General features: G+C 40.4%; 1 protein-coding gene and 1 long non-coding RNA gene across 3 annotated transcripts in view; one reads left to right on the forward strand and one right to left on the reverse strand.

The window, feature by feature from the left end:
• Nucleotides 1–24,606, reverse strand: part of EFNA5 (ephrin A5) — a 279,547-nt gene that overhangs the window by 53,884 nt on the left and 201,057 nt on the right. For both annotated transcript variants that reach the window (XM_048850818.2, XM_048850816.2), the window contains exon 2: nt 864–1,156. In XM_048850818.2, coding sequence (XP_048706775.1) covers nt 864–1,156 — 293 coding nt within the window. The remainder of the gene's footprint in view (nt 1–863; nt 1,157–24,606) is intronic.
• LOC142072150 (uncharacterized) overlaps nt 1–24,606 on the forward strand; it is a 79,906-nt gene that overhangs the window by 52,261 nt on the left and 3,039 nt on the right. The window lies entirely within an intron of this gene.

Genomic DNA, 24,606 nt, shown 5'->3' on the forward strand with positions numbered 1-24,606 from the left:
AAATGAGATCTTTGGTGGAGTATTACCCAAACAAGATAACTGAAGGAGTGACAGCTATCCAGACCGGCTATGAGATCATGAAATTCCAGTTAGCTCAACTTTCCAGTTTTAGCCTCCTGATATTTGTATTCCTTTATCCCCAGCAGTTATCCTGCCTCTCTCCTCTAGGTTTCTGCCCTCACTTCCTCATCTCTCTCTTGCCTAAATTGGTACAGGTCTCCTTGGAACACAGCTTGCAGCACACAGCATTCACCATCACTTTTTACTGATGCATTCATTCATGCTAATTTACTTGGAACCCGCTTCCACCGCATTCCATATACCCCACACTTAAAGAAACAGCTGCTCTGAATAAAGTTCTCTTTGGCTTGGTGTAAGAAGTATTTACCCTGAGACATTATTACTTCAAACAATATTGGACCATTGGCATGTGCAGCTATAGCATCTTCAGGGTATACAGCATTTCCCCTCTGATGATGACGACGATGATGGTGATGGCAGGGGTATTTCAGCCACACAAATAAGAACAGTTAGGGACTTATGTATACAAAGTTAATTATTTTCCCCTGAGAATTTTTAGAATGTTTGAAAAACTACAGTAGTATCTCTAGCTTTAAACATCAGCAAAGGTTCATTGAACAGGCTGACATGCTATTTCATGTGGGGAAAAGAAACTGCTTTTAATCTCATTTTTACTCTAGATTCCCAGCTAATGAATCTGGGGATCCTGAAGTCTGCATTTACTAAGAGGCATCTGCCGCCCATATAGGCTGGTCTTTTGCAGCTCCATAAAACATAGGTGAAAAGGTTAGCCTGTTTTCTTACAGCTGCTATGCAACAATGACAAATCTCTAGATACTCACAGATGTAGAAATATTCCCGGCCTGGCCTGAACTCAAATCCTAGTGAGAAGGGAGTGAAGAGCTGGAATTTTTCTGAGAACTTCAATGGTCCATTCGGGGAATGAGGCCGATTACATTCCCACCTCTTGAATCCTTTGGAGGTGTGATCGCAGGAGCTGTAGCCATCGAAGTTCACCATGTAAAGAACGTAGCGCTCAGTCTTATCTTCTGGCACCGAATCCTCATAGTGAGGGCAGAACACATCCAAATAATCATTGATGCAGACATCAATGTGGTAGTCACCCCTCTGGAATCTAAAATTAAACGAAACACGAAGACAAAAGATAGAGTTAACTCAGGATACTTAGCTATAGATTTTCTCTTTCGAGAACGATAATGTCATTACTTCCACTTCATTTCACTTCCGCCACATCATTCACTTTTCAAAATAATCCTGGCCAAATTCACTTCTGGTGTAAATGGATGCTACTCTGTTGACATCAGCAGAGTTGCACCTGCTTATGCAGTGCCATGATCATTCACACTTTCATTCCTTCAGCATGTAGAATTATCTTCTTGCTAATGTACACTAAGTTAAAGTGTATTTTCTCCTGTGGTTTTCTGAACAGTGGGTTTTTTTTAATTTAAAATTAAGCAAAAAGAGGAAAAGAAAGAGAAAATGCACTAGGTTCACCAAATCAGTCTCACTGTACACATCACCACAGACACGCACAAAATCACCAATCCAGCAGTAAGCACTTATGTGCTGCAAGCTGATTGGGCTAAAAATACTTAAATTGACTACAGCAGCACAACTACGTTTACTTTTTTCTTCATTACTGGCAACACTTTGTCAAGATGGAAGAAAAGCCTGGATTGCTTTTTAAAGGTATTTGAAAAGCGGTGTAACTCCACTGCCAAAGTACACAGAGGAGATATTGCTACATTCAGATAAAAGGATACTGGGATATGAATTATCAGCACTCAGCCTAACCTGACAGTTCTGAATGAGAGCCAGATGAGAAATGTAGTGTAAGGCAGTGGCCCAGATGCACTCCTTTATATTATTATTATTATTACTGAAGATTCTTTAGACATTGAAAGGAGGAGGTTTAGCAAGTGTCACTTACTTTGACTTTCTAATGCCTGGCATGATTTGTGGAAGAAACTATGAGAAGGAATTCAACACCTTCACGTGAGCCCACCCTGATACATTTAAAGATTCCATAAACCAACATCTGTAAGTCTGTCAATGGATGTGAACTTCCCCTAGGGCAACTCGTGCAACCAAACATTGACCCATTCCACTTCAGGCTGACTGCTCATCACTACTTGTGGCTTCTTTCTTTGACTGCTACAGTTGTCAAGTGCACCACAGAATGATAAAGGGATAATGACAGGTTTAACTGTAATACTTCTTTTCAGCTGAAGGGCATATTTTAAATACCTGACGGGCTTGAAATCTGCCACCTGGGTCCTTCTACCTAATTTCAGAGAAAACCAATGATCTGCTGTCCTCCAAGGAAATATTCAGAGCAAACTATACATTTTCATATCCCTACAATAATTTTGCTTCAATAACAGATTTTTAAAGGAAAAAGCCTGATATAGCTGTAGAATTCTTGCCAACGCACAGCCCAATGGTTTCTTCCTGTAACACGGAAAACCCTTTTTGAACTACTGTCATTTCAGACAAAAACTCATTTATTTAAATTATTAGTTGTAACCTAGAGGTTACAAACAGGGATATCTTGTGTGTATACAGAAACCCAATTTTCCCAACAATCTCCTTATTTATATTTTTCTAAAATTCCATTTTTTAATTAGTAAAGAAGAGTGAGTATGTGCCCTACCTGGCTTTAATTATTGTGCATGTGTAACGTCAACAGACCCCAGTTGTCAGTGGGTGGGATCGAACCAGGGAACTCTGGAGCTTAATGCATGAGCCTCTGCTGCACGAGCTAAAAGCCAACTGGCTGTTAGCTAAGCTGTAGAGCAGACTCCTTTATCTCTCTCCTTAAGTGGTCTCAGTGCCACCAGATGGGACAGACTACCACACCCAGAAGGTGTGTGGGATACACATGCAGACACTGCAAACTTTCCTGCACGGTTATTCACCGGGTTCCTTGGTACTAGACCTCTCCCAAATAGAGAGGGACAATTATGGTTTAGGGATGGGAGCTATTGTGCTTAAGAACCAAGGCTATGGTAATGGGTATCATATAAATAAAGAGATAGACTAATAAAAAATCTGTGATCTAAACTTCATCTCTAGTGGGAGTGAAAGAGCTGCTCCACCTAATATTATAAATGTTGAAATTGTCTAATCCCTTTCTAGTGGTGTCCTTCCATTTTATTCCTTTGAACAAAAATAAACAAATAAATAAATAAATCCATGACCTAACTTTTCTCCTCGACCGTTACTTTTTAACAGACATGACCTCAGTGCTTAATTTGTAATGAAAGAGGTGCTGGGGCTCAAGCTGGGTGGCCAAAGAGCAGTGGCTGCTGGTTGGGTATCCAGCTCAGAAGGCAGCGCAGCCACCAGCAGCACTGCAGAAGGGTGGCATGGTACAGTGTATTCCAGTGCTGCCTTCAGAGCTGGGTGGCTGGAGAGCAGCGGCTGCCAGCCAGGAGCCCAGAGGTGCCAGGGCCATTAACTGCCAAGCCTAGAGGAGTCCAGGCTCAGGCCTGGCACAAATTAAGAACTGGCTGAACTTCCTTCTGCCTCTACAAGTCATGGACCTTATGGTCTTCTTCAAGCTCTTCAGTTTACTCCGATGTCACTAATATGGACAGCTGGAAACAGAAAGCCTTGAAGGAAACACTAACTGCAAAGCAGATTTGCAGCTGAAGTGCACAGCTAAGTCATTTTTTTCCTCTTGGTATTTTTTGTAATCACTTTTCCCTACAGTGTCTATACTTTCATTCCATAATCGTTTTCTATCACCAAAAAGCATTCACATTTAAATGTCTGAAAAAGGAAGAAGATGGTGCATATTTAAAGTGATGTAAATTGGTCTTTAGCTGATATTGCTGGCACAGCAGTGAACCTGCTTCAGGGAAAACATATACCAGATATTTTATCAAGCAACTCCATAAATATAGTAACAGCAATACTGAAAGGAGACAGAATGGATATTAGAGAGGAAGGAAACAGACAGGACATTTATTCCCTCTCCTGTAATGTTCTGAGGGATCCAGTAACCAAGTTAATGTGAGTCCAAGCTAAGTGGAACAGAGGCTTACTAGATTTTCAAAACTTATTTTATTTTTACCAAAAAGTTACATAATTTCCAACATGCCTACCAGAGTATATTAAGACTACATTCTCCCCTCTTCAAGTGCCATATTATGCTCAGAAAGGGAAAACAAAAAGAGACAGGACACTTCTTGTATTAAAAAGTTAAGTATGCTGATTAGTAACTAGCTAAAAACTAGAAGATGAAACTGCCCCTAAAGCACCCTAAACTGAATCCAAAGGGAATATATTTGACATTTACCAGCTGCAAACCTAATATTATTAGTGTAAAACCAAATACTAGAGTGAGACAAAGCTTTGGCTTTAAATAAGTGCATATATCAGCCCCTGTTAGCCAACTGCTTGTAGAACGCGGCAACACAGAGAATGGAAGTGGAATTAGTTTACAAATATGTTTTGAGAAAGGATGAGAAAAACAGCAGCCTGTGTTTATGTCATAACAAGCATCTTCCTCCTCCCCCACTTCTGTTGTTCCTTTCAGCTGAGAATGCAAACCTTATGCTCTCCTACTGTCTCTCCCAACACCAGAGATGCTCTTTTACTTTTCCTTACGTCAGCCCTGATCCTGCATTGGGATCCACTCACGTGGAAGAGGAAGAGGCATTAGAAGACACAAAAACAGATAGCTAAGTACCTTCTAATCCAAAATTTCTCCATAACCTCCTCCCTACACATACCAGATCATTACACAACACTTACGCTGATACCACTATAGAATAGTTGGGAGAAACAACAAACATAAGGATACTTAATTTCTCAGATGCCTCCTGTTTTTGTTTTTTTAATTCTCAACACTAGGAATTCAGAACATGGTGAAAAAGCTGCATGCCAATTTAAATGACAGAAACATCATGATGACAAAAATCTTTTGAACCTAATTCTGGTGCTCTGATTATCCATTAATGCAAATTCAAGCACACAGTCTGTGCACATGCATTTTTTCACAATTATAAATTCTGAAGCATATGCAAGCCTCATCTTGAATTTAATAACTTTGTTGGCTACTGAAATAAGAAATGATTTATTTAACTAGGTATTTAGACTGAAATAATATTTTGCATGCTGCTCTACTTCACTTTCTTTTCTTTCTTTCCTTCTTTAAATAAATAATATAAAAACCTGGTTTAAAACATAGCGCAACTGACATTAATTGCCCATTATCATATAGATGAATGAAAAACTGCATTAGCTTCTCCTTGTTGCTTCTCCCATACAAATTATAGAAGTCATATCCTTTCTTAAGTACATATTCTACTAGCAGCTCCTCTATTTCAAACTGAGTGCACAGGAAACACTTCCTTCTGTAGCATCATTCCTTCCCTTACTCAAAGTTTGTTCTCTCAAATGGATGAAAGGTCTTTAATTTTAACAGGAATTTAGTTCAAGTAAGTGCTGTAACCATGAATGTTGAAATTCTAGTCTTGATTATAGCCCCTGAAGTAGTCAATTGCAGATGGTGGCCCTGATTCTTTGTTACCTATGCAAAGCGGATGTTACCAAATCAGAAGATTAAACACCCATTTGTCCTCGTGTTACTGATGATACAAAGTGCAGGGCAACAGTGAATCAGGCTCAATGAACCAACAAATTCTTAACATAAATTTAACAGGAGAGCGGAAAAGAAAGAAAGATGAAACGAATGAATTAGCTGGGCTTTGTCAGAAACAGAACAGTAGAAGGCTTTTGTTTTGAGAGTTGAATGTACATTTGGGTATTTCTGCATGAAATAATACAGTACAATCTCAGGCAAAATTAAATCCTTTTTGAAGAGATATTGATGTCTACTATGACAATGTTTTGATGTCCCTTCAGATGTATTTGACGTATGTATCTATCCTAAGCACCACTGATCCCCTTTACAGGTGTGCTGTGTTACTTATAATGACACAATCAACACATTATCAGTGGCTTAATCAACTCATAAGAAACAGATTTATTCAAAGCCTTTTAACATCCAAAATTAAACTCCTACTTCCATTGAATCCTGATGGAAGCATGGTAACTCATAACAGGAAAACCTATGTCTATTTATTCTTTGTTCTTTTAAACAGTCCCCCCAAGACCCATATTTGATTAAAATTTCTATAATGTGATGGGGAAGGTTTCATGCTTGCTAATAACCTCAGGGGTTAAGTACATAATTTTACTGCTGTGAATTTATTTTAGAGCTGCTATTTTTGTGGCACCCATTAATGCTTTTCTGCTGCCTTTACTGGCTTTGTCACAACATTTAATAAACTCTGTTCATATAGCTGTGCTGACATCATCACTAATTCTGATGCACAAACAATGAAGTAATCAAAGAGCTTTTTTAATTTCAGCTCCATTCAAACCAGAAGAATATTCAGCATTTTCCAGATGCTAAGAAAAGTGTGTATAATGAAATAAGTGACATTTTAGGGCATCTAAAAGTGTATTCCCAACCTCAGAAAGCAAGCAAACAAACAAAAATGAAAGTAATAAAGAAGATTTTACCATCATCTTTTGGTCCTATATGTTACAATTTCACAAGTTAGGAGAAGTTCAAATATTATTAGAAAAGAATATTAGGAGACAAAATAATGACTGACAGAACAAACAAGGGAAATGACCATCAAGACTGTTCTTCAAGCAGCGCCACAAAAACATGCCTAGACAAAGAGGCAACTTAAGTACATGAAGCAAAGCGCAAGTTATTCTCTTGTCATTAAGTCCTCTATTAAATTATCATTTATCGGGTGTAATTAAACACTGGGAAAGGATGTCAGACTAATTGTTAGATTATGATAATTACATGTCTTTGCTATGACGCAGCTGATCAAAATAAGACATGGTCACAGGCATTCAGCTAAAGCTGCTCCGCAACTGTCAGGCTTCTGTGAGAAGATAGGCACCCAAAAGATTGTGCCCAAGCCTCTGCTTTCATTGGCCCATTTCCATCACAATTACGCAGCTGAGCAGAATCCAGTCCCTGCACTTGAGAGTTCATCAGACTTCAAATTACTGTTTTACAACAGACTGCAACAACCTATCACCTTCGCAGTAAAACTGATACAGTCTTCCTGCCTTTTCACTTTGTACAAATGTACTAGGAACCTAACTTCACCTCTTATTCCTGCTGCCTTCCTGCACTGGCAGCAAAATATGACATACTCCTTGGAATGGGGGAAAGAGGAGAGAATCAAAGACGAGACAGCACAGTGGCATGGTACAGAACGGAATAGCATTAAGCTGAACTTCAAGAGCACAGGGCCAGTTTATATAGTTTGCCTTCCCTTTGGAATTCATCCTTTTCCCCCTGGTTATCAATTGCTCTGTTCATTGTAGACATTTTATTCTTTTGTTAAACAGCAAGTTTACCCTTCTTATAAACTGCCAACATATATGGAACATTATGCTACATGCTAAAACTGACAGACAGCTTATTTAAAGAGAGGGGGAGTGGGAAGAAAGAAGAGAGCAAAGCTAACTTGACCTTTGGTTTTTAATCAAAGGAACGCATTTAGAACTGAGCAGTCCTGAGGGTTGAAACTGACCCTCCACACTGAGAAAACTATAGTCAGCAGGACGAGGTTTGTATTGATGGCATTACATCAGAGACACCACTAAATAAAAGAGAAAGGGGTGGATTTGAGCAGAAAAGTAATATATCCTTTTTTGTTTCCTCTTGTGTATAAGTATAATGTCTTCAGATAGCACATTCTATGCAAATTCCATTAAAAGCACTATGCCCTCAAAAAACTTTCCCAGTCTCAGTGCTACATATGAAACTATAACTACATTAAAGCAACTACCAATGGCACCTGACTTAAAAATAAGGAGGACTTCTTTTTAAAAGCTGTTTATTAACTATGCAAAAATGTGTCTGCTCCATTTACTATTAATATAGCCTCCTCACACTCATAACTATGTTTATTTGTACAGCTGGGTCCTACATTGTTTTTTTTATAGCCAGCTCTGCAGAAAGATATATATGCAATGATAATGTAATCATAAAAAATAGAAACTAATTGCTCTTTCCTGAGAAAACATAAGAGGGAAGGGGAAACAAAAATCAACGTTTATTTCCCATCTATAAATCTGAGTGCTCTAGGGATGCTCAAGTCCTGCAACACCTTTACCCACTTAACTTCACAGCCTTTCCAAACTGCCTATTGATGATGTGGACATTTTTCATTCCTTTTAATAACACTGTCCTCTCTCAAAGTCTGCATTTGAAAAAGAACTTCGGTTCAAAGTAAACACACATGCCCTCCTTTTCATCTCTAAGAATTTTTGTTCTGTTACAGCCTGTGAAGCGAAGCACTTGCCTGGTCTGTGGGGCTTCAGTGACACAGTCATGCCAAGACACGAGGACGATAAAATAGGAGAGTGAAAAGGGACACCCTCATGCCGTGCGGAATGTCAGAATGGATCCCAAAGAGGTCGGACTCCCGTCCTCAGCTTCTCCCAGTTCTGATAGCTTTAATCCCTGAAGCTGCAGCCTCTACCTGTTTATCGATTTTTTCATTGCTGTGGGCATTTAACTTACTGAGCCAGATAGAGGGGGAAGGAGGAAGGGAGGGTAGAGGAGGAGTTATTATTCTGTCAAAGGCGTTACTTAGCCCTGTTCTACACTATGGGGTTAGGTTGAATTTAGCCACATTAGGTCGATTTTAAAATGAATGCATCCACACAACCAACCCTCTTCCATCGACATAAAGGGCTCTTCAAATTGACTTTGGTCTGGGAGTACTGCTAAAATCAACCTTGCTGAGTTGAATTTGGGTAGTGCGGACACAATTTGACAGTATTGGCCTCTGGGAGCTATCCCAGAGTGCTCCAATGTGACTGCTCTGGACAGCACTTTGAACTCCGATGCACTAGCCAGGTACACAGGAAAAGCCCTGGGAAATTTTGAATTTCATTTCCTGTTTGGTCAGCGTGGCGAGCTCAGCAGCACAGGTGACCATGCAGTCCCCCCCAGAATCACAAATGAGCTCTAGCATGGAGCAAACGGGAGACACTGGATCTGACTGCTGTATGGGGAGAAGAATGTGTGCAGCCGAACTCCGATCAAAAAGAAGAAATGCTAATATATATGCCAAAATCGCACAGGGCATGGTGGAGAGAGGCTACAACATGGACACACAGCAGTGCCGCATGAAAGTTAAGGAGCTGAGGCAAGCCTACCAAAAGACAAAGGAGGCAAATGGTCGCTTCAGGTCAGAGCCTCATACATGCCGCTTCTATGATCAGCTGCAAGCCATTTTATGGGGGGACCCTACCACTACCGCACCACTGTCTGATTTTGTGGATGAGGAGGAGGAGGAGAATGCGCAGCAGGCAAGCGGTGAATCTGTTCTCCCTGGCAGCCAGGACCTTTTCATCACCCTGGAGCCAATACCCTCCCAAGGCAGGATTCCCAACCCTGAAGACAGAGAAGGCACCTCTGGTGAGGGCACGTTTGTAACTACAGTACAGGGTTTAAAAGCAATAGTGTTTAATGTTTGATTTGCCCTGAAGAATTGAGATGCATTCGCAGCCAGTATAGCTACTGGAAAAGTCTGTTAACATGTCTGAGGATGAAGCAGGAGTCCTCCAGGGACATCTCCATGAAGCTCTCCTGGAGGTACTCTGAAAGCCTTTGCAAAAGGTTTCTGTGGAGGGCTGCCTTATTTTGTCCTCCACGGTAGGACACTTTACCACGCCAAGCCAGTAGCAAGTAGTCTGGAATCATTGCAGCACAAAGCACGGCAGCAAATGGTCCTGGGTTTTGGTCGCATTCAAGCAATATTGTGTCTAGATCTTTCTGTGTTAGTCTCAGGATAGTGATATCATTCATGGTCACCTGGTTGAAATAGGGGAATTTTTGTAAGGGAACAGCAAAAGGACCCCGTTCATGCTGGGCTGTTTGTGCTTGGCTAAAAGGGAGAATAGCCATGCAGTGGGGGGAAGGGACCATCCCAGAGAATAGCCACGCGGTGGGGTGGAGGGAGGTGTGTGCTGCACATCCACCCAAAAACTGCAGCCCTTTTAAATGTGAAACCCAACTGGCATTGCTTGCTATGGGAAAGGAGGGTGCTGCGGTTTGAAACCATTCCCACATGTTATGAAGGCGTAAGAAGCCAACCCTGCATACCCTTTGGCTTACCATGGCTGCCTGGAAACTTAATTCTGTTGCCCAGCCATGTGTCATGTGTCACCATACCGGCAGGCGCACAATATAAAAGGCAAAATGCGACCTTGTACCTAAAGCACACGTGCTGTCTAGTGTGAATTGCTTGATTCACTGTGAAAGAATCTCCCTTTTGTTCTCAGAAATGTATCATCTTAAATTTTATGCTCCCTTTTTATCCCCCCACAGCTGCAAATGTTTCTATGCTCTCCCTGTCATCTCCGTCCCTGAGGTTATTGCAGATTAGAAGGTGAAAAAAATGCACTCGCGATGACATGTCTTCCGAGCTCATGCAGTCCTCCTGCACTGATAGGGCACAGCTTAATGCATGGAGGCATTCAGTGGCAGAGGCCAGGAAAGCATTAAGTGATTGCGATGAGCAGAGGCAGGAGGCGATGCTGAGGCTAATGTGGGAGCAAATGGACATGACGAGGCATCTGGTGGAGCTGTAGGAAAGCCAGCAAGAGCACAGACGCCCGTTGCATCCATTGTGTAAACTGCCTGGCCTCCCCCCTAGCTTCCATACTCTCCTCACCCAGACGCCCACGAACGCGGTGGGGGAGGGAGGAGAGGGGAGAGGAGGCTCCAGGCACCCAGCCACTCCACTCCAGAGGATGGCCCAAGCAACAGAAGGCTGTCATTCAAACAGTTTTGATTTGTAGTGTGGCTACAATAAGCAATGTGGCCTTGTCCTTCCCTCCTCCCCCACTCCACCCAGGCTACCTTGTCACTTATCTCAATTTTTTTAAATTAACAAAGAAAGAATGCACGGTTTCAAAACAATAGTTACTTTATTTCCTTTGCCAGCTGTGATCGAAGGGGGGAGGGTGGTTGGCTTACAGGGAATTAAAATCAACAAAGGGGGTGGGTTTGCAGCAAGGAGAAACACACACAACTGTCACACCGAAGCCTGGCCAGTCATGAAACTGGTTTTCAAGGCCTCTCTGATGAGCAGCGCACCTCCCTGTGCTCTTATAATCGCCCTGGTGTCTGGCTGCTCAAAATCGGCCACCAGACGATTTGCCTCAACCTCCCACCCTACCATAGATGTTTCCCCCTTACTCTCACAGATATTATGGAGCACACAGCAAGCAGCAATAATAATGGGAATGTTGGTTGCGCGGAGGTCTAACCTAGTCAGCAAACAGCGCCAGTGAGCTTTTAAACGTCCAAAAGCACATTCTACCACCATTCTGCACTTGCTCAGCCTATAGTTGAACTGCTCCTTACTACTGTCCAGGCTGCCTGTGTATGGCTTCATGAGCCATGGAAGCAAGGGGTAGGCTGCGTCCCCAAGGATAACTACTGGCGTTTCAATATCCCCAATGGTCATTTTCTGGTTTGGGAAGTAAGTCCCTTCTTGCAGCTGTTCAAACAGCCCAGAGTTCCTAAAGATGCGAGCATCATGCACCTTTCCTGGTCATCCCACCTTGATGTCGGTGAAACGGCCCTTGTGATCCACCAGTGGTTGCAGCACCATTGAGAAGTACCCCTTGTGGTTTACATACTGGTTGGCAAGGTGGTCTAGTACCAAGATAGGGATATGCATTCCGTCTATTGCCCCACCACAGTTAGGGAACCCCATTGCAGCAAAGCCATCCAGTATGACCTGCACATTTCCCAGAGTCACTACCCTTGATAACAGAACGTCAGTGATTGCATTGGCTACTTGGATCACAGCAGTCCCCACAGTAGATTTGCCCATTCCAAATTGATTCCCAACTGACAAGTAGCAGCCAGGCGTTGCAAGCTTCCACAGGGCTATCACCACTCGCTTCTCAACTGTCAGGGCAGCTCTCATCTTGGTATTCCTGCGCTTCAGGGTGGGGGAAAGCAACTCACAAAGTTCAAGGAAAGTGGCCTTATGCATGTGAAAGTTTCGCAGCCACTGGGAATCATCCCATACCTGCAACACTATGCGGTCCCACCGGTCTGTGCTTGTTTGCCGGGCCCAGAATTGGCGTTCCACTGTATCAATCAGCCCCACTGCCGCCATGATGTCTCAATTGCCACAGTCTGTGCTTTCAGGAACGCGTGTGCCCATGTTCTCCTCATAATCGTCCTCACGCTGGCGTCTCTTAGCCAGGTACTGCACATACTGCAGGATAACACGCGAGGTGTTTACAATGCTCACGACAGCAGTGGTGAGCTGAGTGGGCTCTATGCTTGCCGTGCTATGGCGTCTGCATGGGTAACCCAGGAAAAAAGATGCAAAACGATTGTCTGCTGTTGCTTTCAAGAAGGGAGGGAGGGGAGACCGACAACATGTACCCAAAACCACCTGCAACAATGTTTTTGCCCCATCAGGCATTTGGAGCTTAACCCAGAATTCCAATGGGCAGTGGAGACTGTGGGAACTGTGGGATAGCTACCCACAGTGCACTGCTCCATGAGTCGATGCTAGCCACAGTAATGAGGACCCACTCCACCGACTTAATGCGCTTAGTGGGGACATACACAATGGACTGTATAAAATTGATTTTTAAAGATCGAGTTCTATAAAATCAACCTAATTTCAGAGTGTAGATATACCCTTAGACTTACACATTAAAATTCAGTGCTGATGATCTGAGTCACACAAACTGCAGGGAACCACACCCAAGAAGACACTCAAATCAGTCTGGGTTTCCACACAGACTCTTTATCCAGATTGTGGAACCATAATGCCTGAGACAATGCCAGCCGCTTTGCTAGGTTGATTTGTGGACATGTGCTCATGTGGATTTCCCAATTACTTTTGTTCATATTAGTTCTCTCCAGTAATGGTACTCGTGGCCTGGCACTCAACATTTACTCCAATTTATCTGAGGTGGATTGTGAAGCTGATAATTAACATCCACACATTTCTATACACTGCCTTCAAAATATTCACCACTCACAATATCCCCTCAGTCACACTCACTCCCCTACAGATATTCACAGAAACTCTCAAGGTTTTCCTTTTATAGTATGTGTAATACAAACTTACCTGCAAACACAAGATCCACATCAATATTCATGCCCTAGCCTAGGCCATCTCAACAAACTTGTTTATTAACTGGCAGATTTTTTTTTTAAATGAACATCATGGTCTGCATCTCAGATTTCAGGCACACTAACATGCATGCTTTAGGATCAGCAGAGATTAGGGGGCAGAATTCCCCCATTCAAAGTTAAAATTGAGGAGGGTTTTAAATTAAACTGGGCAAATACAGGGCACTAATAATTATAAGTTAGTGTTAAACAGTCCAGATTTGCACTACATAACAACATATGTTGACCATGTGTCTAACCTAGAAGCCGCAGTCTATCTGGCTTGATAGAATGTGATTCCATGATTGGTATTGATTAATCCTGCCTGAGGCATGCACTGACGTCTATTAATGGATATGGAGAACAATGCCCCATTTGCCGAAAGGTCTTGTTTTTCACACTCAAAGCCAAAGAAAGAACACTTGCACGACAGGCGGGTTGACCTACAATGTGATTGATATACATAAAGTGGAGTCAATTTCCACCTTGAGGAGTACAGAATAAATAGTTCACTGACACTAATGCAGGTCATCTTTGCAAACAAATTTTCCCACTGATATATTAAAGTCAGACTAAAGAATTAGAGCCAGCTGGTGTAAATCGCCATAGCTCCATTGACTTCAATACTCTATGGGAAAACAGCTATGTCGATTTGTATCAGCTGAAGCCTTGGACAGTAAATGACAATGAATTTATATTTAAGCAAATATAGTTAGTAGGGGTATAAAAAGTTCCAACTGTTTATATACCTGCTTATAATTAATCTCTGAAGTGATTAATAAACTTTTATTTTAACTGTTTAGCGATCAATTTAGAATTTTTTAAAAAGCTACTAGGATTGCTAAAAGTTAGCTGGATCACATTAACTATTAATTTCCTTATCGGCAAACACAAAAGTTATACAATGTTCACCAAAAAATCTCCTTATTTTCATGTTTAACAAACTTATGTACTGCCATAATTTCACAACTTTTCACCTAAATGGTGTCAATGCCACATCCTAAACCAAGTGCAGTAAGATGAAAAACCACTTTTTAATAGCAACACCTAACACCACAAATGTTCCATGAACCAGCCTGGTTCCATTCAAGCAGCAACATGAACACCCAAAAAGCAACGTATAATATAAGCTCTCTTCCTTAGTCTATCATTTAGAACCTATGGGAGGGTGCTGCAAAAATACAGAATACGTATGTCACCTTTTCTAGGTAAGTTAAGTATATTGTTAATTTCCAACTTAATTATGAAGTACCAGAGGGGTAGCCGTGTTAGTCTGTATCCACAAAAACAACACGGAGTCTGGTGGCACCTTAAAGACTAACAGATTGATTTGGGCATAAGCTTTTATGAGTAAAAAAAACCCACTTCTTCAGATGCATTACCCACAAAAGCTTATGCCCAAATCAATCTGTTAGTCTTTAAGGTGCCACCGGACAACTCAGTTATGGACACTTTCCTTGTAATTTGTTAGCCTTGGGTATACTACTTTCACTTCTGGGACTAAACAATTTTTGTAACATACTTAAAATATTGTTACTGTGAAGGAAAAACAGTTATTTCAAGACCTATGTATCTTAAAATACAATATGGGTAGCGCTCTCACAATTATTTGCAAAATATCCTGTAGGATCTCAACAACTGAATAGTAGCATGACCCTTGTTTCAAGTAGTTTTCAATGGGCTTTAACAAGTGCTTAAAGATAATGCAAATGATGAAATGCTGTCCTGAATACAGATGGTTTTGTGAATCAGGATCTATACAAGTGAGAGGATCAAATCAGAGAATGTAAGCTATACAATGTGACAGGAAACTAACTACTAAATCAGGGAAATCCTAATATCTAATACTCAAAGAGGTACTTGCTATGAACAAGTCATGAATAACACAAGTTCAAATACATTTGCCAAATCTATTTGAACCGTTAAGAATAACTAACAAATGCGTAAAATGTCATTACCTATTCACAGACTATTTGATATCAGAAAAATGGGCCACAATCAATGAATAAATTGTTTGTAACAAAAAGTTCAACCATGTTTAGCTATGAGATCGTAAGAAAAAAAAAAGATTGACCTTAATGACATCAAGAGAACAATTTTAGAGAGGGTTCCAGAGGGACATTTAATAATTTAAACTTCACTCTTTTTAACTTTCTATATTCGAGTCTTTTTAAAAGACACTCTTGCATTCCACACACACTGAAATTTAAAGAAAAAATACAATTCTATATTAGAAATTACAGCATCAAGTAAAGCTATTATTAATGATAGAAATATTATTCTAATACTGTTATTTTTTCTAAAGACTTACAGTACAACTAATCTATTAAATTTGCTATCAGACTGAATGTTGGTACACACAGTCTCAGAACAAATGCACTTAAAACATTTTTTCCAGAGAAATGTGCCTTTGTAAATTATCCAGTTCAAACAAAATATAAAGATACTGATTCAAGGGAGGGTTTTATGCTTACAAAAATGATTCAAATAGCTCTGCTTTGCTTTTTAAAATGGCAATTAGTTTGTAATACAATCTGTGTTTTGGTATCTGGCATAAGAAAATGTGCTGAGATATTGTATGCAGTGTTGTAACCATGTTGGTCCCAGGATATTAGAGAGATACGGTGAGTGAGCTAATATTTTTTATTGGACCAAGCTTTCAAGCTTACACAGAGCTCTTCTTCAGGTCTCGGAAACATACTCAGAGTGTCACAGTTAAATAGAAGGTGGGAGAGATTATTTATCATAAGTAGTTAACACATATTTCAAGCCCTATAAAGCAGATTGTAATCTTTGTAATATTTTGTCTGTTGGACAACAATTACAAATATTTTTTAACTGAATGAGGTCTAGTAAATGATATAATTCTATACAATGGGCACACACAAAACTTTTACCATTTTGAAAATTTTTACTGTTTCTAATTATATTCCCATTATGGGGATTATTTGATTCTGCATCTCTTATTCACATTCAATAGCACTTAACCCACAAATGTATCCTTTCCATATGTATGACTTCCACTCAACATGAGTAAGAATCTGACCATTTTATTTTGAGAGAAAGAAAGACTCTTTCAAAAGCATAACTTTCAAAATGGTTAAAACTACCAAAATGCACCCTCAATCTCTTCATAGTACCTTCATCCCAAAGGGCTTCAGCAAAATATGTACACAATTTTCATCTTCAGCCTGCTCTATACAGAGATCACTTCTCCCACAGCTGAATCATGGCCACCTCATTGGCAGGACACCACAACTGTTTTAAGAACAGAGAATGCTACACTACAGTTTAGGATAAGTAATAGAGAATACTATAGACAAATTAAATTGTTTTCCTTATTTCTACGGTCAGTGTAACAGCAGTAAAGCACTCCCAAACATGCACCTCTGAGGCAGTATTTTCTGTAAACACATTACCTGTTTATTATTGGCTGCAATGATTGGGGCTCGTTCACCTGCACATCTACCAATGATTGGAGCCATGATTGTCTATCAGTAAGTTTACACTATTTTATAGATATTTATACTTATACATGAATGGTTTCTCCTTTAAAAAAATTATTACTAAACTATAGCCAGATATGTTATTGCTACATGGGTTTTCAAAGACAAAGGGGCTAAGGACAGAGGAAAGAACCTGTAACTTTTGATAAGACAGGTTTCAGAGTAACAGCCGTGTTAGTCTGTCTTTGCAAAAAGAAAAGGAGTACTTGTGGCACCTTAGAGACTAACCAATTTATTTGAGCATGAGCTTTCGTGAGCTACAGCTCACTTCATCGGATGCATACCGTGGAAACTGCAGAAGACATTATATACACACAGAGACCATGAAACAATACCCCCTCCCACCCCACTGTCCTGCTGGTAATAGCTTATCTAAAGTGATCATCAAGTTGGGCCATTTCCAGCACAAATCCAGGTTTTCTCACCCTCCGCCCCCCCCCCCCCCCGCCAAACTCGCTCTCCTGCTGGTAATAGCCCATCCAAAGTGACCACACTCTTCACAATGTGTATGATAATCAAGGTTGGTCATTTCCTGCACAAATCCAGGTTCTCTCACTCCGGAGTGAGAGAACCTGGATTTGTGCAGGAAATGACCAACCTTGATTATCATACACATGGTGAAGAGAGTGGTCACTTTGGATGGGCTATTACCAGCAGGAGAGCGAGTTTGGGGGGGGGGGGGGGGGCGGAGGGTGAGAAAACCTGGATTTGTGCTGGAAATGGCCCAACTTGATGATCACTTTAGATAAGCTATTACCAGCAGGACAGTGGGGTGGGAGGGGGTATTGTTTCATGGTCTCTGTGTGTATATAATGTCTACTGCAGTTTCCACGGTATGCATCCGATGAAGTGAGCTGTAGCTCACGAAAGCTCATGCTCAAATAAATTGGTTAGTCTCTAAGGTGCCACAAGTACTCCTTTTCTTTTTGATAAGACAGTTATAAGAAAGGAAAGATTTGGGGGTGTGATGGGAAATCACAAGGGAGGGAGATAACACCTGCTTGGAATAAAGATCAGTTCACTAGATGTCTCCACTCAAGTGTGTTGAGTCAAAAGGTTTGATGAACACCTGAACGGAACCTCTGAACCTCCCAAGGTTTCCCCATCACTAATTAAAACCTACCCAGAATTAAGGATAAAACTTGATCTCTAATCAGCCCCAAGATAATGTGATTTTGCAGCATAGCTGGTATGTAAAATTATTTACTGCTGGGAGGAATATGCAGTAGTTTTAGATTTGATTGCCATATTATTTCTGAATTTCCCATTTTGTAACATTTTAAGCCAGATACATCACAATTTAATTGAAGACTTTAGAACACTGGGTCCAAATGGAAGTCACTGATTTTCCAAGGATGTTTTCATATTTGCATAAAATGAGCTGAGGCAAAGTGGGGATTCCAGGTTTTCCTTATTTTTGATCAAATCCTCTGATCCAAACTCAGTCAAACTACCACTGACTACAATGGGAGTTTGGCCAAAGCAAGGACTGAGTAAAAACAGAGTAAGTACTTTAGTTTACCTTTATTTGTAAAATGTTAATGCACTTCATGGACAGTGAAGATTATTATTCTATTGTTCTCTTTATATAACTCCCATACATGTGCATACCTTACAATCAATAGTCAAACGTGTTGGATTAATAGCACAATCCTCTTATGCTCAATTCTGCAGATTGTCTCAATTTCTAAGGTTCTTGGGAAGTTATCTATGCTCCATAACACCTGCTGTGGGAATTTTTATGGTGCAGCACGCAAAATCAAACCTGTTTTACACCTGCTCCCCACTACAAAACAATGACAGCAAGAAACGTCTGTAGAGCACGCCTTTGAATGATAAATCTCCTCCTATTCCAAAGGCTTTAGGAAGGAAATTATGCTATCCAGGCTCCCAAAAGGAAATGGTAATTTAAGGCTTTGGCCGTCACCAAATTTGCAGACAGTATGCTGGGCAGATGGAGGTCATTTTCTTTATTTCCCTAACTTTTCATTTCTTCTGTAAAGGGAAATATACTGAAAACCTCTTTGTTATTATGTATATGTATGCATGTCCCAGCAGTGAGGCAAGCAATTTACTTTAAATGATTAATTATTTCACCAGTAAATTTGAGTTTATTATGATGAAAATTTAAGAAGAATTTTATATATGACTTTTTTTGTTTGTTTTTATGTCAAGGGAACAACATTGGTTAAAATTATTAAAAAAACCCAACCCTGTGCATTTTGATTCCATCATTCTATACTATTCCTGGGCATCTATATTTTCTGATCCATTCCAGAGCAGAAAAACAGTTTCTTCTAAATCCGAAAAAAACACCTTTGCAATTCTGAAACACAGACAAATCTGTCAAATGGAAAATTGCTGCCATTAGTTAGAGCAATGTATTGTTTTCACTGAGCTATGGGAACTGAGTTGTTCCACCACCATACCACTGGCTATTTTGTTTCTGTTTCCCAACTATTTATTCATTTATTAATAAGCACCTTTTGCTCTTTAGTTTTGGTATTTTCACACTTATTCACATCTTAACATGTTCAAATACTGAAATTCTGATGTACTTTGAAGCAATTTATAGGACACTGTCACTAGACAGAAGAATTATCTTGCTAATACTGGAATGAAATAGATTTCTATTTAAATTATAATGAGAACTAATAAAGCCTGACACACTGGTTCAAAGCTGTGGAGGCTACAACTAACCACAGTTTTTAAAAAGAGCTAAAGGTTAAAGCTATCTATCTAATTATTAAGGCCCCAATTCTGGAAAGTAGCCCTATGCAGGACTGCCCATATGCATGGGACTTAAGTACATTTTTAAAGAGACCGGGGCGGGGGGGAGGGGGAAGAGAAGGGCAAAGGGAAGGTAATATGTTTTATTGGTTTAAGCTTACACAGAGCTCTTCTTCAGGCCTGGGAAAAGTACTCAGAGTGTCACAGCTAAATACAAGCGTGGAACAGACAAGGACAAGGAGTTAACATATGTTGCAAAAGATGATTCAAGGTGAAGTGGGCAGTTAACATCTCTACAGCTGTAGAACAAAGGCGGGTTAGTGGCTTAACGACTGTTGTAATGAGCCATATAGCCAGTGTCTTTATTAAGTCCATGATTTTTGGTGTCTAGCAGAGTTAGACCTTCTGAATCTGTTGTGCAAGTTTCCTTTGAGGACAAGGACAGAGAGGTCAGACAGAGTAATAACTTTGTGAAAAGTGTTCTCCCACGGGTGATACTGTGTTTTTGTCTTTATCATTTCTCTGCGTGAGTTCGAGAGCATAGTGATTATTTCGTTTCACCAACATAGCTGTTATTGAGGCAGTTAGTGCGCTTTGGGCTTATCTACGCTTAAAATGTTGCAATGGCACAGTTGTGATGCTGTAGCACTTCAATAAAGACACTACCTACGCTAGCAGGAGGGCTTCTCCCATTGGCTTAGATACTCCACCTCCCTGGAGGTGACAGCTAAGTTGATAGGAAAAGTCTCCCATCAACCTAGCGCTATCTATACTGGGGGTTAGGTCAATTTAACTGCATTGCTGAGGGGTGTAGATTTTTCACACCCTTGAGTGACAGTTATACTGACCTAATTTGCTAATGCAGACCGGGACTGAATGATGTACACGCCATGTTGCGATAGGCATGTGTAGGACCCCCATGGATCTTGAAATGCATATTATGGGAGGGTATTGATCATTGTAGCAGTGGAGATATGTCTGCAAGTTTTGCATCTGTTATGGCAGGGACTGGTGCCACTTTGATTTGGTGTGTCCTGATCTGTGGGGACTTTGCCTTGCCTTGGCAAGGTTGGGCGTTGTTTAATGGCCAGAAAAGGAGGTTTGGGAAAGATTTCTTTCAGGATGTGATCCCCATCAAATATGGGTTGTAATGGTTTACTGACACCCCATACGGGTTCCAGAGTGGGATGATAGGTAACAATTAGGGGTGTGCAGTCAGAGGCTTCCCCCACCTCCCATATTTAAGCAAGTTCTCTAGGGGTATTTGGGTGGCCTCTTCCACAATGCAATCTACTTCTCTGGTGTCTTGTTGTGGTTTGGTGAAGGCAGTTTTAAGCGTGTCAAAGTGATATCCCAGACCTTCACTATGGAGCATATTCTGTGGTATCTGAGCGCCTCGGTGTAGATAATGGATTTCTTGGCGTATTTGGGGTGGTTACTAGACCTCTTAAGTGTGGTGATTTGTGGGTTTCTTGTATATACATATTTATATTACCTCATCCAGCTGGTCTGTCTAATATCCTGGGACCAATATGGTTACAATACCACTAAATGTTTTCCTGAATTGGGGCCTAACAGTTCAGGTGACAGTTCAACAAATTATCCCTTTATTTCCACAGGTGCCAAATACTGAATTGCTTGTTTTTCAGCCTGTATGCAATGTTTATTGTTGTTGACATCAGACAAAAGCACACAAGTGAGTGAACACATGCAGAATCAGTCCATCATCCTGACTAGCTTAGTCATTCACCTACTAGTGAGAAAAAGTGAACATACTGACAGAGCGAATTGTTTCATCTAAGGACAGGACAATCTGAAAGTTTGGCAAATATGTTGTATTTAATCTGAAGGCAATTCCAACATACAGTAGTAACTGGAACAGTTTCTACGACTGAACAAGCTCAAAACATATTCATACTTTAGTGCAAATTTTAATGTTAGACATATGCAATGGAGTTTACACAGATAATACCAAAAAAACCCAAAACATTGCAGCCTCTAAGGAAAAAAAAATGTTACAGATCATCTTACTTGGTGCAATCATCTGCCACTTCCTTCGTTTTCTTTCACATGCCTTAGCTACAGGGCTAATGCCCATTTTAAAAAAAGTCTATTTGTGGTTCATCTGTTTTCTCTTGTAACTATTGGCTTTATAAAGGGATTTACTGAATTAAACAGAGCTGGTGGAATAGTTTAAAGCTGGTTTACAAACAGTTTGACATATCAGAATGGATATCAATTCATCCTGTTTATACTCCTTTTATTATTCACCATTTGCAAATATTCAAAGTTTGTTTACATGAATATTTGCAGAATTCTGGGCTCATTTCAGAGTTTGTTTAATCAGGAAGTGAAATGGCTTTCATGTCAAAATAAAATTCATTTCAGGCCGAAAGAGTTTATAAAGCTTAGGTTATTCACTGAGCAAAGAGAATACTGTGTGACTTAGGTGATCAGTCAAACAGCTCCAATAGCAAATTCCAAATACTGGATACCTAACTGGATACTTGTGTGAACAGTTCACTGACAATTTGTAGCTCAAATAAGTTCACTGAAAAACATTAAATAATGGAAAAATCTGTAAAATCCATAATGTATTCACAATTTGTGAACATAAAGAGCTAAACTTGTTGAATAGATTGTTTTTATCAAGTAGCTCAACCAGATACTCTTAAGTAGCAGTTGTCACAAACAAACTATATATTGCAAAAATCTCCAGCATACTTTTTACCTAAACTTTTGTGCACTGTAAAAAGGTAAGCTGGTGCAAGTGAGTGAAGACAGAAGTATCACTGAGTCATCAAGGGTTTTGATATAGCTCATCTCAAATATATTGGCATTTGCTCCAATCCTTCAAACAGAGACAAACACCTACAGGAGCTCTATCAAGTGTTCTTAAAACTACAATACCCACCTGGTGAAGTGAAGAAACAGACTGACAGAGCCAGAAGGGTACCCAGAAGTCATCTACTACAGGACAGGCCCAACAAAGAAAGTAACAGAACGCCACTAGCCATCTCCTACAGCCTCCAACTAAAACCTCTCCAGCGCATCATCAAGGATCTACAACCTATTCTGAAGAACGATCCCTCACTCTCACAGACCTTGGGAGACAGGCCAGTCCTCGCTTACAGACAGCTCCCCAACCTGAAGCAAATACTCACCAGCAACCACATACCACACAACAAAAACACTAACCTAGGAACCAATCCCTGCAACAAACCCTGTTGCCAACTCTGTCCGCATATCTATTCAAGGGACACCATCATAGGATCTAACCACATCATCAGGGGCTCGTTCACCGGCACGTCTACCAATGTGATATATGCCATCATGTTCCAGCAATGCCCCTCTGCCATGAAAAGTGGTCAAACTGGACAGTCTCTATACAAAAGAATAAATGGACACAAATCAGACCTCAAGAATTGTAACGTTCAAAAACCAGTAGAACACTTCAATCTCCTTGGACACTCAATAACAGACTTAAAAGTGGCAATTATTCAACAAAAAAACTTCAAAAACAGACTCCAATGAGAAACTGCAGAACTGGAATTAATTTGCAAACTGGACACCATCAAATTAGGCCTGAATAAAGACTGAGAGTGGATGGGTCACTACAAAAAGTGATTTTCCCTCCGCTGATACTCACACCTTCTTGTCAGCTGTTGGAAATGGGCCACCTTTATTGCATTGGCCTTGTTAGCACTATAAAAGTAATTTTCCCTCCCTTCGTATTCACCCCTTCTTATCAACTGTCGAGAATAGGCCACTTCCACCTTAATTGAATTGGCTGGTTAGCACTGACCCCTCACTTGATGAGGCAACTCCCATCTTTTCATCTGCTATAATATATATTCTGCTTACTGTTTTTTTTACTCCATGCATCTGATGACGTCGGTTTTAGTCCACGAAAGCTTATGCCCAAATAAAGTTAGTCTCTAAGGTGCCACAAGGACTCCTCGTTGTTTGTACTGGCAGAGAAGACTATCCCAACAGATACTGTAACTAATTCTGGTGTCCGTTATACCAGTATAATTCTGGAGTAGCTCTCATCTTTCGGTGCAGTTACTCCATATTTACACTGATGTAACTGAGAGCAGAATCACTCCCATTATCTAATATTTGATTCATTCAGCTATTAAGAAGGCCACTAGGTATGACAAATCCTACTAAGCAGAACAGCATCTGCTGTATGAAAAAATACTAATGGAAAACCAGAACCCATGACAGAAGGCGAATGCTGGGAGAAGGAGCACACTGTGTTGCAAAAATCATTTACTAACACACACAGGTTCACTGCATGTATGACACATCCATGCTGTATATTTGATTACATATCTATTCTAAATATATATTTACTTTATGAACTAAAACGTATCTGTAATGGCAGAAATTCAGGGTTAGACACAAATACACGTAGTACAGTTTTATGCTGCAGACTAGATGCTTAAATTCTCCATTTGTTGGCAAGTTTTCTCCTTTGAAAGATGGCAATACCTTGCAGCCTCGATTTACTATAAATAAGTATGCCAAAAGTCCAGCACTTCAAGGAATGAAAAGAGGGTCCTAATGACAGCCGGTGGAGCAGAACAGGTATTACAGAAATACTTGTTGATATGATTCAAGCATGTTCAAAACCATCTGATGCTAAGGGCCACAGAGAAATCAGCAGAGAGATAACCTAGCTAATTGTCTCCCTTGATTATGATGGTTCTGATTAGAAGAATAATCAGCTCTCAGCAGCCTGTAGGCAAAAATGCCAACCGAGGGCTTTTTTTATGATGATGATGATGATAATGATGATGCACCGCAGAATGAATGCCAGATCACATAATTTACCCACTCATCAAACATAAAGGGGTTCCTATATGAACAAAGCCAATAATTCTCCTCATAATTAGTTTGGACATGTTCCTTCTGTGACTTTGACATTGCTTTCATATAGACTAAAGCAAATGCTGATCTCCAGCCTTTCTTGTAAGTGGGGATCCAATCATACTGTGTCACCGAAAAAACAAGAGCTACCAAATCCCTGAACCTCTGCTGAATGATACGTGTCATTAAGAGTTAACTGCATAAAACAGAAATTACTTTCAAGATATTTTAAGTAGACAACAT

The sequence above is a fragment of the Caretta caretta genome, chromosome 5, assembly GCF_965140235.1.
Source record: "Caretta caretta isolate rCarCar2 chromosome 5, rCarCar1.hap1, whole genome shotgun sequence".
Taxonomy (NCBI): domain Eukaryota; kingdom Metazoa; phylum Chordata; order Testudines; family Cheloniidae; genus Caretta; species Caretta caretta.